Genomic DNA, 14312 nt, shown 5'->3' with positions numbered 1-14312 from the left:
GGTAGAGCTTGCATCACAACACTACTTCTGCCATCTTGCCTTACTAGACACCCCCTCCTCCCAGACAAAAACCTAATATGAGACATGCTTAAGTTCAAGCATTACATTTTAATATTAGTTCTTGAGCTTTTGTTTAATTATTACAAATGGCTGGCAAGATACTGTAGTCAATTTTTTATGAAGCTCATTTCTCTGAATTATTATTTATTCAATTTTTTTGCCACCGCCCATCTCCCCCCACAAGAGGGACTCTGGGCGGTTTACAATAAAATTATAGATGTTCACCTCCTTTTTAAAGTCTTGAAATTGCCTGGGTAAGAACATGAGCATCAAAAAAAAAAAATCATATACCATACAATTTGGGTTTCAGCTGTATCAGCAGGCCTAACAGTCAGAATAAATGTGGGCATAAGTTTATTACTATCGTTCCACCAGTCTAGATAATGAAGCAAGCATTGAACAATATATAATCTATTCATTTTGGACAGTTGCTGCTAGAAGCTAGGTTCAAACATCATTGAGAAAAACCAATTAAGAATATTTTCTTAAAAAATAAACTTGAGAATAGGTAAAAAATATTTTCTTTACTAAGACACATTGCAGACTAAGGGCAGAAAAAAGATGGTACAAAGTAAATAATGAAACACATATCTAAAACAACCATCAGTAATCAAACATTAGATTAAGGAATAAACCAGACTAGTTATAGTAGCAAATGAAGGCCATGGAACTTTCACACAGAGTCACTTCCTCTGTAACAGAGGATTAGCAAGCATGCAGAACTGCTGTCTCAACATTTTGATAGCACGTATTGCAGCCAGGATCATGAATGACAGAACAGCTTTGATACAAAGTGGCACACCATCTGCATGATCTTCATGGGAGTCTGCTGGGACCTTCTATGGTGCTCCAGTCCAGCTCAGTGAAAGGAGGAACCTGAATCTAGTTTCAACAGCGACAGAGTAATTGAGCTGTGAAGGCGTTTCCAAGACCTTCTGAACCAGTTTGGGTCATTTCCACTGTTAATTGACTGGCAATCAGCAGACTGACTGTGACAATTTTTTAGCCAAAAGACTTATCAGGGGTGTGCAAAATGGAATACACTGATGGTGTTTGTAACTCTAGCAAAATTATTTTTTAAAACTCATCACTATGCTGCTGCTGCTTTTTTTTTTTTTTAGCAGAAACCACCATTTTCTTCCCCAGTTAAGAATTCTGGTTATTATACAAGGGATCAGATTTTGTCGCTGTGAAACACAATAAGATTAAATCTGTGCTGGGTGCACAGAAAAAAGGGACATTTAGTTTCCTGTTCATTGTAACTGTATGTGGTATGATACAAATTTAAATTTCTTGTCAAAAGAAAAATAAAAAAGGAGTCAGTGGGGTTAGGGACTGCTGTGTTTTCCTGCATGTGCACCCATTCTCTGTGGATCTTGAGAAGGATAATGTATGGGGCCTGGAGCCCTCATGAAAGGAGGTGGAGGTCCCATTGCATGAAACATGTGTGGCCCGAAACCTGCAGGAAAAAAAAAAGATTATCCATGGAGAATCCATTTCCCATGGAGAAACAAGATTTTTACAAATAAAGGCAGGACCTACAGCACTTCTTGAGTGTGTGATTGGCTTCTGAGCCTTAATATATTTTGGTTTAGCTACCTTTAGTTAGCTACATTAATTTTTGCTTTCAGTTTTATCTTATTTCAGGTTTATTACCTGAAGGCTTTTGCATGCCTTATAATTCATACATTTCAAAACAAAACAAAAAAATCACAAACACTATTTTTTAAAAAGGAATCATGGTGGCAATTATATTCAGGTTTACATGGTACACTGCACTAACAAAGCATTACTTTTTTTACCGTCAGTCTGAGAATCTTCTAGAGAAAAAATAATTTAGACCAACAATTTTCTTATCATGAGATTTGTTTTGCAAGGGCTCCTCCTAATCCTGCACAAATAGCTAAAACTCAGTTATGATCATTTGAGCTGGAAACGAAGACAGTAAAAAATGCTGCTGAAATAGCAGAGTTTTTAAGTAATGCTCCCATCCCCCACCCTTTATAAGTTTCTGAAGAGGTTCAGGCAATAGTATATACTATTCTATTCAGTCATCAAGTATCTGTTTCTCCAGGATCAGAATTAATAATTACCTGGTGGTGGTGGCGGTGCAATGCCAGGTGGCGGCGGAAGGGCAATGTTTACCACAGCTGGAGGGCCACTGGGAGATAGATTGAAATAGTTTGCAGAAGCTGCTTCCTCTTCTGCCGCAGGAGGAGGTGGAAGAGCTGCAGGGCGTAACGTTTCAGTTGTGAAACTTTTTTCAGCAAGCGCAGTACTCACATGTATGAACAAATTAGGTCAAAAAAGCATCACTGTAAACTGTTTTCACAACAACACCTTGATTCCAATAGGAGAGAGTATCTGTAGCTCAGGGTTGAACTATGGAATTCTTGATGCTCTCTGAGCTTGGTTGTTGGCTTGCAGACGTTTCACTACCCAACCAGGTAACATCAGTGTGAGTGAGTGTGGGTTTGCTCCCTGTTTATATGTAGCAGCTTGCCCTGCCAGCAAACCCCACACTCACTTGCATGGATGATGTTACCTAGTTGGGTAATGAAATGTCTGCAAGCAAACAACCAAGCTGAGAGAACACCAAGGACTCCACAATATCTTCATTAATTACTACGTATTCAACATGGATTGGGAGGTGGAGATGGAGAGCCAGTGTACTGTAGCAGTACAGTCACTCTCTCACCTCAAACTACTTCACAGACCTGTTGTTGTGGAAAGCCCCTGTCCCAAATAAACAACCTATACCTCTTAGAATGTTTCAGAAACACTAAAATAAAAATATTGAGGTATCAAAAGCACTCAAATCTAAACCAAGCTCTTAATCCTTCCAAGGACTAGATTAATAGGCTTCAAATAACAATCCAGTCCTTGATTCACAGACTTGTTTTCTTTCATTATTCAATTTCCAGTTAAATGGAACTCAAGAAGTTCTACTTCTTTCATTCCCTCTCAGGGACGTAACCACCTGCCTTCCAAGGTTAGATCAAGAAAAGCAAATGTATCTGCACTTTCCCTTGCCAAGGCTGTCCCAATGGTTTTGAATGAAGAGAACTGCCTTACCTCCAGGTAGTCCAGGAACTGGTTCCAGTTTTATACCAGATTCTGTAGTTCCTTCTCGTTCCTTCTCTTTCCCCCTGGCTGCTTGAGATCTGAAATCCAGGAAAAGATGCCATAATTATGATCAATTGGCAAGCTAGAAATACTTAACTCCAAGGTTAACAACCGTACAGGATGAAAGAATGAAAGAAAGAAAAATGAACATTGCAATCATTCTTTTTTTTCCTACCACTTACCTGCCCCACTTCACATTAAGCCTGCGGCCATTCACAATGAGTTTGTTGAAGGACTTTTCTGCTGCCACTTCTGCAGCTTGTCGGGTAGCAAACTGGATAAATGCGCACTGCTGCCTCTGCACCACCGTGATTGTCCGAATCTCACCAAATTGATAGAAGTGGTTCCTAAAGAGGAAACATTCTGACACTATGATACATGATCACATGCATCTATGTCACTCAAAACTGAAGTGGTTTTATAGCCAATATAGAAATTTTGTCTTTAAATAGTTCACCGATTAATTATACATTTGCTAATTAGAATTCTAAAATTTTCTTCTTCTACAACCTGAATAACTCACAAGAGCCTTTGTTAAAATATATACTTCATGTAAAGATGGATAAAGTAACACATCAACAGAACAGTATTTCACACTGATGAAGCAATAATAAAGAATACTTTATAATTTGCTCATGTTGCCAAAGAGGGGTTTCAATCATTAGTAAACAGAATAGTAAGAAGTTGACATAACTTCAACTGCTATCTTATTTAAAGCTTTCATCTGGCATCCCTTCTCATTGCCACTGTTTGCTTGCACTATTCAAGAGCAACAAGAGCCATAAGCATGAGAAAATACATGTTCTCAAAAAACAACATTCTATGTTGACTCAGGAGATGTACCAGTTTATTACATGGAAAAGTCAAGGGTAGGATATAGGGTTTCTTACATCAGTTCAAACATGAGGAACTCCATTAAAAAGCAATCAATAGATACTAAATGTTCATAAAAGTTAGACGTGAAGTCTTGGAAAGCAAATATGCTGGTATCTATTGCCGTCCATACGTTTTTGATCCAGCCTGGAAGAATCACTTACTTACTGCTGACAATCCCAAAGAAACAGTTACAACACTGCCAAGAAATGATGTCTGAGGCAACCATACAAACATACCTAAGATCGGACTCAGTGATAGTGTCACCCAGACCACCCACGTACAGCGTTGTAATTGTCTTGTCATCAGGGGGGTCCAGACGAGGCATTGTAGAAGCTCGCTTGAGAAGCTTGTCAGCCACAGGATCGTTAATACCATAGTAGCGATCTTTAATATTCTGATCTGCAAGAGGATCATCTGGATCTGTAGGTTTTTCATGTCTAAAGGTTCAGAAGCAATATTTTATAATATGTTGTTAAAAATCATTGAATTCATTTGATTCATCTAGCCTTCTGTGGACAGCTGGCACTAACTCAGTTTAGTCACATAACATCCGGGGACCTTAAAATGAAGTTAGGTTATTGGGGGTGGAGAGATTATGCAAATATAGGGAACAAAAAAAAATCACCATTGCTGCAACCCAATGAGTTTCTCAGCTATCACAGTCAATTACTTAGTAAATATTATCTAAGGAGTATTACTACTCTCTCAGCATTGATAACCTGAGAGCCAGTGGAGTGATTATGATGTTGTACTAGAAGCAGGGAAACCCAGATTCTACTCTACCTTCATCCACAGTCACTTTTTCTAAGCCAAACCTACCAATCTATTTCAATAGATTGTTGTGGGGAAAAATACAAGGAAGCACTCCCTTGAGCTCCTGAATGAAAGGCAGAATAGAAATCCAATAAACAATGCTTTCATTTTGATATTTCTGCATCTGTTAATGCATGTGCATTATTTTCATTTGTGTGATTACCTGAACCCTTGAGACTTTTCTCCCTTCCCTTCCCATTCATTCATTCTATTTGGCCACCCACTCGTCAGGCAAGTTAAAATCATAAAATTAATAAATTTCTGAACTGAGTGATACCTGTAGGGACACTCTTCTCCCCTTTTACATTCTCCTTTCACCCAGAATGAACAAATATGAGGGCGGTTGCGTTTGTAGTAAGGGGTGGTCCGAGCCAATTTTAGCAGCATGTCACTGGTGGATGTTGCCTTTCCGAGAGCACCAACAGCTCGAGTACCATCAGAATTCATGATCTAGAAAAGTAGACAGGCAGGTGTATACAGTAATACCAAGCAGAGGGTCATGTCCAAATATTGGGCTCATTTCATTTAGTCCAGAAAGTAAAAATTAACATTTCTTCACCTCTCTTTCCATATTTTGGGTGTAATATTCTTTATTAACATCCGACTTAGGCATATCATCTTTAAGTGAGAGTCCAGCATCACGAACCTGAATAGGTAAACCTAATATGTGAAGAACAAAACAAAACACACAATTGATACAAAGAGAAAACAATGGATATTGTTCCAAATATGGAAAATTCTATTAAACAAAGAAAAACATAACTATCAATCCTGTTGAAAGCTTTACCAACCACATTTTAAAAAATTTGTAGCAGACAGAAAGTGGTAACAGTAAGCTTAGTTATTTACGAATTTCAATATAGCTTTCTACATACCTACAGAGAAACCCACATATTTAAATATAATTTTATTAAAAGTTTTAAAAACAAAGGTAAAAACTAATACAAACTAATGCAAACTAATATAGAGTAAGGAAGAAAAAAGAAAGAAAAAAATCAAAGAGATAGCTAAACGTGTAAGAAAGAAAGAAAAAGGGAAAAGAAAGGAAAATACAAAGAAGTGGCTTTCAATCTTCTTTACAGCAGTTCTAAGTAAATTTACCCTCTTTAAAGTTACATCGTGGCTCTCTTCTTTCTATAATCTATCCTATCTAATCATCAAAGACATAAATCATAAGTTCATTTTTTTCTGTTTTATGCAAAAAGTCCTAAGAGGTTTCCAGCCAGCAATAAACTTAGATATTGACTTTTCTCTGATCAAATAAGTCAATTTGGCCATCTCAGCAACTTCTATTATCTTCACCAACCATTCCTCCATTGTAGGTACTGCTAAATCTTTCAATCTTTGTGCACACAATAATCTCGCTGCCATTACCATATACAAAAACAAAGTTCCATGACTTTTTTCTAACTGTTTGTCCATCAGTCCCAAGATGAAGACTTCTGGTCTCAGTTGTATATTTATCTTTAAAATTCTCTGAATCAGTGTACGCATTTGAATCCAAAATTTTCTAGCCTTTTTCATGTCCACCATGGTAAAATGACCCTTCTTGTTCACATTTCCAGCATAAATTTGAAGTGCCTTTATACATTCTAGACAATTTCTCTGGTGTCATATACCAACAGTATATCATTTTATAAAAGTTCTCTTTAAGATTATAACATAGTATAAATTTCAATCCTTTCAACCACATATTTTGCCATTGTTCAATCTGTATATTATAGCCAACATTTTTAGCCCACTTTATCATATATTCTTTCACTTGTTCTTCTTCTGTTTCAAGTTTCAATAAAAGTTTATACATTTTAGCAATTACATGTTCATCATTAGTACACAATTCTATTTCAAAATCAGACTTACAATGTTCAATACCACAAACTCTTTAAATCTTTTTGATAACTGTAAATAAGAAAACTATTAGCAACTCTGGTCTGTCTGCCACCAATTGTTCTCTTGATTTTAATTTTGTATTCTCCTTGACAAAATTCTAGTATCTCACAATAAGTTAGCCATTTGTGTTTGCCTATTATTTCTTGTCTATAAAATGCTTCTTGTGCTGAGCCACAACCTGGATTTGTATCTATTCCATATTCTCAATATGGCACGTCTAACATGATTTTTAAAATCCATATTAACCTTGACTTTATCATACCACAAATATCCATGCCACTCAAACCTCAGGTCATGTAGAAGCCTGCATTTTTAGCATTACAGGTGGTCTTCATTTAATGACCACTCATTCAGTGACCATTTGAACTTACGATGGCACTGAACTAGTGGTAATTACGACTGGACCTTATACTTACAGCCGTTGCAGAGTTCCCATGGTCACATGTTCACAGTTTGCGACCTTCCCTGCTAGCTTCCTACAAGCAAAGTCCATGAGGAAGCCAGCAGCAAGTCGCAGTCACGTGAGGTTCTTGTTTAACAATGGCTACTGGGACTGCCAGAACTGCCATCACTAAGCAGCACAGACACATGGTTTTTCAACTTATGACTGCATCGCTTAATGATGGAGTTTCTGGTCCCAATTAGCATTGTTAAATGAGGACTATCTGTACTTGGAGAACAGCCATCATATGAATTTCCTTCATTCATCTTTATACAAACTATTTCTCCCCTCTGAGACATTGAGATTTTACTCCATATAGCCACATCCTAATTTTCTTTTAACATGTGCTCAGCTATGTAACATCACATTGGGGCTGTGTAGCACTTCAGATTCAAAGAGATAAAAGATGCTAAATATGGGTGGTAGTGCTGCATCATTCTCAACCACACATAAATATCTACTGTAATTAAGTCAGAAATGTATTAAGATATAATAACCATAAAAAGAATGGTCAAGCGTTGGAGCAGATAGGAATACCGTATAGAGTTACATTGAGCAGACCCTGAAAACAGAACTAATTTATGCAATCTACAATCTATAATTCCTACTCACCCAGATCTTCCTAAAAACATTCATCCTAAAACATTCTGTCTAAAAGCACTTCAAAACTAATTGTAACAACTCAAAGAGAAAAAGAATAGAGACAAGGATCCTAAAAGATACTGTATGTGGAGATCTATTACATATTGTTCTGGAATCCCTACCATTTCATTAGTGGGATGGTGTAGGGGTTGATATCGAGCATAGAGAAAAACATCACCACAATTACCTTTTCTGATTTCAGTCAGAGCTTCCAGTATTGACTTATTCAAAACAATAGAGAATGGATCACTGACCTTGTCTAGTAATTTATATGACAATCCCTTCTTCACTTCCACTATTAACCACTATCAGCAATGTCTACCACTTCAAGAAAGGGAATGTTAGACTCATCTCCCCAAACTGATAAATTAGTGCTATTAAAGCCATGGTTTTTCATCTTGCAGCACTTCATGTGTGCAGACCCTGAGCTGCAGTAACAACAGCTCATTGTAATTGTAGAGGAATAACAATGTGCTAATTTTGTATTCATTGTTTTAATGTAAAATGATAACTACCCACCATATTCCAAGTCAAGAAGGCAAGTCTGACAAACATTCTTCAGTTTGCTGCATGTTTGGCACACTTCTGTCTTCTTAAAACGCATACGAACACCCGGGCACCAACGGAAAACTGTGAATGGCCTGGCACAGATCTGAAACAATTATTACATTAATGTACACCATCCTAACCTAAATCCATTTTAACGCAATATTTTATTTAAAACATTTCTATCATGCCTATCTTCTATGCACTTTTAGCTGGCTGACATGTTGCACATCCAAATAAATTCCTATATTAAGCCAACATCTCAACTTATGCATACACATATCTAGTTTTCCATTATTCATGGGATATACTGTGGTCTGAAAGATCTATTATGAGTGATTCAATCTTACTTGTTGAAATAAAAATAAGAGGTGAGCACTGAAGATAATACCACCTCTCTTAAACAGAAAATACCATAGTATTCAAAGATCAAGAGATTCTGGCTAGTTGGTCTAATCTTTTTATTACTTACACATTCCTTCGACTAAACTACCCTTATAATTTAAATGCTTACGTTTAGAACTACCAAGATACTTAAATCTAAAGAAAAATGGCTAATTTATGTTTAGATAATGACACAACCTGGATTCACACCACATGCTTAATTCTAAATCCAAGTTAACCAAATATACTTAGTGTTCACATAATATGCTAAATTCGAACAAATAATGTTACAGCTTAAGATGATGGCCAAGTTCATACAATTTCCTAAGTAAATGGTGAAATTACAACACACAGAACCACAAGCTATGTTTTGTGTGCCATTGTGTACAATTTCATTTGTTTTTTTTTCAAGTGAAAAACCTACCTTGCATTCTTTTCCATATTTTTCTTTGGTCTAAAATATAGGGAGGAAAAATCATATTATAATAGATAATTGTCCCAAGATGATATGTATTACAAAAATCAAGAATTGTTTTTTCATCAACATCCACAAAGCACATTTATGTTTTGTACATTACTTCCATCTGTCAGACTTTGCTGAGGAACAGAAGACAATGCACACCAGTCTCCAATCATTGCTGAAACCAAAAGAGTAACATGCAAGAAATCTTCACCCTGCATCTTCCAAAAGAGTCTAGATATCATAGTCCTATCAGAAACCTATCTCTTGATCTCCTTGAAATTTCAGTGTGCTTTCCTCTTCAAAGAAAGAGCTTGTTTTTTCATATACCACAAAAGGATACACATATAAATACACAAATGAATCTCTCCATTAATGTACTTGAAAAAGGGAACTCACACATGGTGACTACATAGATCTCTTGACTGGCTAAACATGAAGAACTATGAAATTAAGTACATAGAATCATATAGGACATAACGCATTATGTTTGCTTTAATCTTGACCTTACCCACTCAGCTAAATTAATATTTTTATGCTTTTTAGTATCATTCCATCACAAAAAAAAACATACCATTCGGATATAGGGGTTTTCTCCAAGACAGGTCTGGCACAAAATGGGGAAGTCCTACAGGGAAGAAAGTGTAATTATTCCAAGACCAAGATATTGCACATTCATATTATCCTGTTTTACAGAGACAGGGCTGTAGGTAAACAATTGACAGTTTTCAAAGAATGACACAAGTCTCCCAATCACACATGGCTGGAGAGCTTCAGGGTCACAAGGAGTTAGCTGCCCTAAGCCTGCCTCAAAAAGAAAGGAAGCCACACGATTCGTCCCTCCGGGCGGGCTGATCAACGTACGTGGCCGCCCTGGTCCCTCGGTGTGAACTGGGGCGGAGGCCAAGCCTTGCTTCAGAGAGCTCGGCCTCTCTATGCGGCCGTAAGGAGCTCAGCGCAGGCGAGCAGGCAGCAGCCCCGGCCTCCGCACGCTTTCCAACAGCCCTTCTTGAGCAAGCAACCGAAACCTCTGCAGCCACGGATAAGGACGATGCCACAGACTGCCCGCCTCAGAGCAACACCCTCCCTCCCACCAAAGCCAGGCACCCAAAGGACATTTTTACCGCATCTTCCCAGTTCTGCCGATTATACGTGTTGGATCCCAAAGACGTCGCCATTTTATTGTGCTTAAAAAAAAAATAAAAAGCGGGCCCGGAAGTAGACGCTCTGTACTCCGGAAGTGTCCTTCAGGTCCTGACCAATGGCTGTAGGGGGTGGGTAGCACGTGTTCTTTCATGACCTGTGAGATGGAACCGCTCCCTTTTGCCCGCTTGCAGCGGCGGTCCTGCCCCCGGGCTTGTCCCCGAGCTTGACCTCCAAGCGCGGGCTGGCTTGCCGCCGGGCGTGGGGAAAGCGGAGGCCGCTTCCACTGACTATAGTTTAGTTGCAGCGTAAGGTGTGAGAGGGTCTTGGGGGGAGAATCGAAATGGACACTAAAAGAAAATGACCGGAAAGGGTGGTCAGGTGCATTTTCCAGCACCATTGAAGGCAATGGCAAACCACCCCGTTCTATAGTCTGCCAAGAAAAAGGGTCAGACATGACTCTGTGCTTGCACAGGGGACCCTTCACCTTTTTTCATTGGCAACCTGGTCATTAAGATACTCGTAGCTGCAGTATCATATTCCAGGGTTCCTTTTAATCGCAGCTCGGCTTCGGGACACTGCGTACCCTGCAGGTAATACCTCTGTAACTCAGGCTGTTATATGGGAGACCCACTGAGTAAAGCGGAGCTTGCTTCTGAGTAAGCTTATACGACGACGGAGGAGTCGTCTGTTGTGCATACTTTTCTGGGCGTAAAGTTCCAGAGAAAACATTGTCGGCCATCAGGCATTTATTCTGGAATAAGCGTTTGGAAACTACATTCACACAATACCTGGCTGTTCCTTTAGGAACTTGGGCCGAGATGTTAAACGAGCTCTGCTGGTTGTTAGTTGATTGGTTTTGTTGTTGCTTTTGTGTGATAAATTGGGAAAGATTTTTCCTGACCCTGAACTTTGGTTATGTGGATTACTAGTTGTTCTATTTTAATGTTTCTGGTAAACCGCCCAGAGTTTCCCTTTTCTGGGGGAGATGGGCAGTGATAGAAATTGGAATAAATAAATAAATAAAATGTTCTTTGGTTTTAACTTCTTATACTGCCCCAAAGTTGTAAAGTCATTACTATGAGATGGGTGGCCATATAAATTGTTTAAATACTTCTACTACCACTTATTATTATTGCTTATTTTATTAATTTAAGATCATAACCCTTTAGTAAGAGTTGGTTTGGGGTTTTTTTTTTTGGTAAACTATGCAATATTGTAAGGTAAATGTACTCAACAATTAGCTCCTATTCCAACTCTAATGTTAACATTGATTATGTGCCATCAAGTTGGTGTCAACTGTTAGTGATCACATAGATAGATTTTCTCCATGACAATCTGTCTCTAACCTGGTCTTTCAGGTCTTCCAACAGTGCATCCATCACCACTGTAACAGAGTCCATCCACCTTGCTGCTGGTTGTCCTCTTCTTTCTTACCACTTTTCCCAGCATTAGAGCCTTTTCCAGAGAGCTAGGTCTTTGCATAATGTGTCCCAAAGTAGGATAATTTGAGCTTGATCATTTGTGCCTTAAGAATCCTGGGTTAATTAACACGGTTAATGTTGACTGGCAGTATTTGTATTTGAAGTATTACTTCCATCTCTTAAAAATATTTTCCCTGCAAATATGAGGTATGTGAGAAAGAATATGGAGGAGAATTGATCAGAACCAGAACATGGAAAACAGTTGAATACAACAGTTTTACCAGGGATCTATCTGAAATCACCATCACATAATAAATTGTGCCTGACAGCATGAAGTATACCCTAATAATCATAGCTCTATTTGGTTCCACAAAAATCAGGATCCAAAACACAGATCATTTTGATTTCGTATTATTTTTATATACAGTAGCATCCAAATGGTGTCATGGAAGACATTTGTCTGCATGCAATGAGTCTTCACAATCACAGATTCAACAAATTTTGGGCATCCCTGTAGTGCAGAAACATGGATTCAGGTTAGATCCAACAATTTTTGCCACTGCCATGTTAAATCTGGATACAAAGCACAGATCCACTTCATTTTGCCTGATTTTTGTTTCCACAAATAGCCATCATGAAATCACATAACACAGCTGTCTGCACACAATAAGCCACTGTAATCATATTAAATAATTTTTGACCCCACTGCAGAACAAAAATGTGGATCCAAGGCATAGATCCTTATAGATCAACATGATTTTTACTTGAGATCCAACTGAAACCATGGTTAAAACATAGAACACAAACTTCTGTGCAACCTGCCATCACAAGGACAGATCTGAGGACTGCAATATCACCATAGTATAAAAAACATGTGACGCAAATCCTAATGGATGTTCTTGATTTTTACACTCAGTTTGCCTGAATGTTAACAAGCCATAGATCATATTGTTCTCTGCGAAAGAAAATCACACGTGTTAATGTAAAAAATCAAAGGACCTTTTTTTTTTTAAACTAACTGGCATATGGAATCTATTGCATTCTATTACAAATTGCAGATCAATATGGCCTCAAGCACGCAGCCATAAAATTCACAGATTTAGCAATTCAGGCCAACTTATTTCTATTCAGATTCCCTGCCTCCACACACACCCTCCTGCATGGTAGTTTTCAGAAATATTTAGAGTTATTTTTTTCATTAAATATTTTCCGAGGTCTTAAGAATCAGGCACTAGCTTTCAACATTATTGTCTAGTGTAATTCTTCAGTTAAAGAATGCTTTACAGTACTCCATTTTCTACTAATATACTTGCAGGGTCAATTTATCAGCCAGCTCTGAAGATGAACGTAAGAGCTTTAAAATAGCTTCAGGGTACACCTTGGTCACTCCTAAATTGGCACTTTTTAAAAATTCAGAACATGACATATTGGCAGACAAAACTGATCTTGGGCAAATTCAACCTAAAGCATTCTAAATTACATTTTTTGTTACCAGGCCCTATGCCAAGTATTTCAGGCTTTTACATTGTACCGTATGGGCAGGTGGTTAGAAGAGAAATGACATGAAAACTAATCAGGACCTTGCCTCTGGAAAAGCTATTTTTGGAGTTTTTAAAAAGCTATGATCTTTGTGGAATGGACTTTTTACAGAGTCGCAAGATGGGCAGTGTAGAAATATGAGGGAGGGAGGGAGGGAGGGAGGGAACAATTCTGGTAATCAGGGAGCTGGCTATAGAGCCTTAAATGTATGGTTTTATGTTGTAAATGGCTCTCAACATAGATGGACCAAGACATTAACTCTAAATGGTTCTTTAGCCCACTGTGGATATGTTTAGAGGCTTATTTATCATTTTTACAGCACTGTGTTCTCTTGGTTCAGTATTAGTTGCTTCCGAGTTCAGTGGCATTCTCAAGACTCATATCTCTTCTACTGAACTTCAGGAGCTCTATAGCCAGCAGGAAATTCTGCATGGTCTCCTCCTACCCCTCTAGGACAGTGTGTTACATTGCTCCAGTTCTGAGCTGCCTTGCGATGGAAGTACATCTCACCCTGGTTCTATAATATTTTTCAGTTCCTGCCTATTTCCAGTCTTACCCTTTTGATTGTCACTATACAGCATCTGGAATGATGCTTTAGTTTAGCTCTGATTTGCTAGATAAAGGACAATTAACATTCCTACCTGCAAGGAGTGTTTCACAGCAGACATCACTATAGAAGTGATTTTCCCTGAGAAAAGCAAGTAATTTTACTAAAATAGTTTGCTATTTGCTTTCTTATCATTCATTTTAAATGTGCTATGTCTGAGTTGCTTAGGTTAGTGGAATATAAATGGGATGGATGAATGCTTTTGGCTAATCTAAAATGTTTTAATCAGTTACTCCAATCATCATGCCTATAAGTACAACAGAAAAGGTGACAGAGGTGACAGAAAATAAAGGATAGTAATACTAGATAATTACTATTTCAGCTTACCTTTTATATAGAAAGGCATTGATCAGATTCACA

At 38.1% G+C, this 14312-nt stretch overlaps 1 protein-coding gene across 1 annotated transcript; it reads right to left on the bottom strand.

The window, feature by feature from the left end:
• Positions 1-348: 348 nt before the first annotated feature.
• Positions 349-10462, bottom strand: RBM22 (RNA binding motif protein 22). Its single transcript, XM_063292189.1, has 11 exons — positions 10364-10462; positions 9814-9867; positions 9204-9233; positions 8369-8501; positions 5435-5535; positions 5153-5325; positions 4299-4499; positions 3369-3533; positions 3136-3224; positions 2154-2288; positions 349-1519 (listed from the first exon to the last, which is right to left on the bottom strand). Exons 1-11 carry the CDS (start codon positions 10415-10417, stop codon positions 1389-1391), a joined length of 1266 nt encoding a protein of 421 aa, XP_063148259.1. The 5' UTR covers positions 10418-10462; the 3' UTR covers positions 349-1388.
• Positions 10463-14312: the final 3850 nt, after the last annotated feature.

This window comes from Candoia aspera, chromosome 2 (assembly GCF_035149785.1).
Source record: "Candoia aspera isolate rCanAsp1 chromosome 2, rCanAsp1.hap2, whole genome shotgun sequence".
In the NCBI taxonomy this organism is placed as follows: Eukaryota; Metazoa; Chordata; class Lepidosauria; order Squamata; family Boidae; genus Candoia; species Candoia aspera.
This window is presented reverse-complemented; position numbering and strand designations above follow the sequence as displayed.

Bases quoted from the DNA above. Each gene is read 5' to 3' on its own strand.
- RBM22 (XM_063292189.1), bottom strand. From the start codon at position 10,417: ATGGCGACGTCTTTGGGATCCAACACGTATAATCGGCAGAACTGGGAA. The intron at 8,502-9,203 runs GTAGGTTTTTCA...TAATTGTTTCAG, and splicing joins AATATGGAAAAGAATGCAAG to ATCTGTGCCAGGCCATTCAC. The intron at 5,536-8,368 runs GTGGGTAGTTAT...TTCACATATTAG, and splicing joins CCTTCTTGACTTGGAATATG to GTTTACCTATTCAGGTTCGT.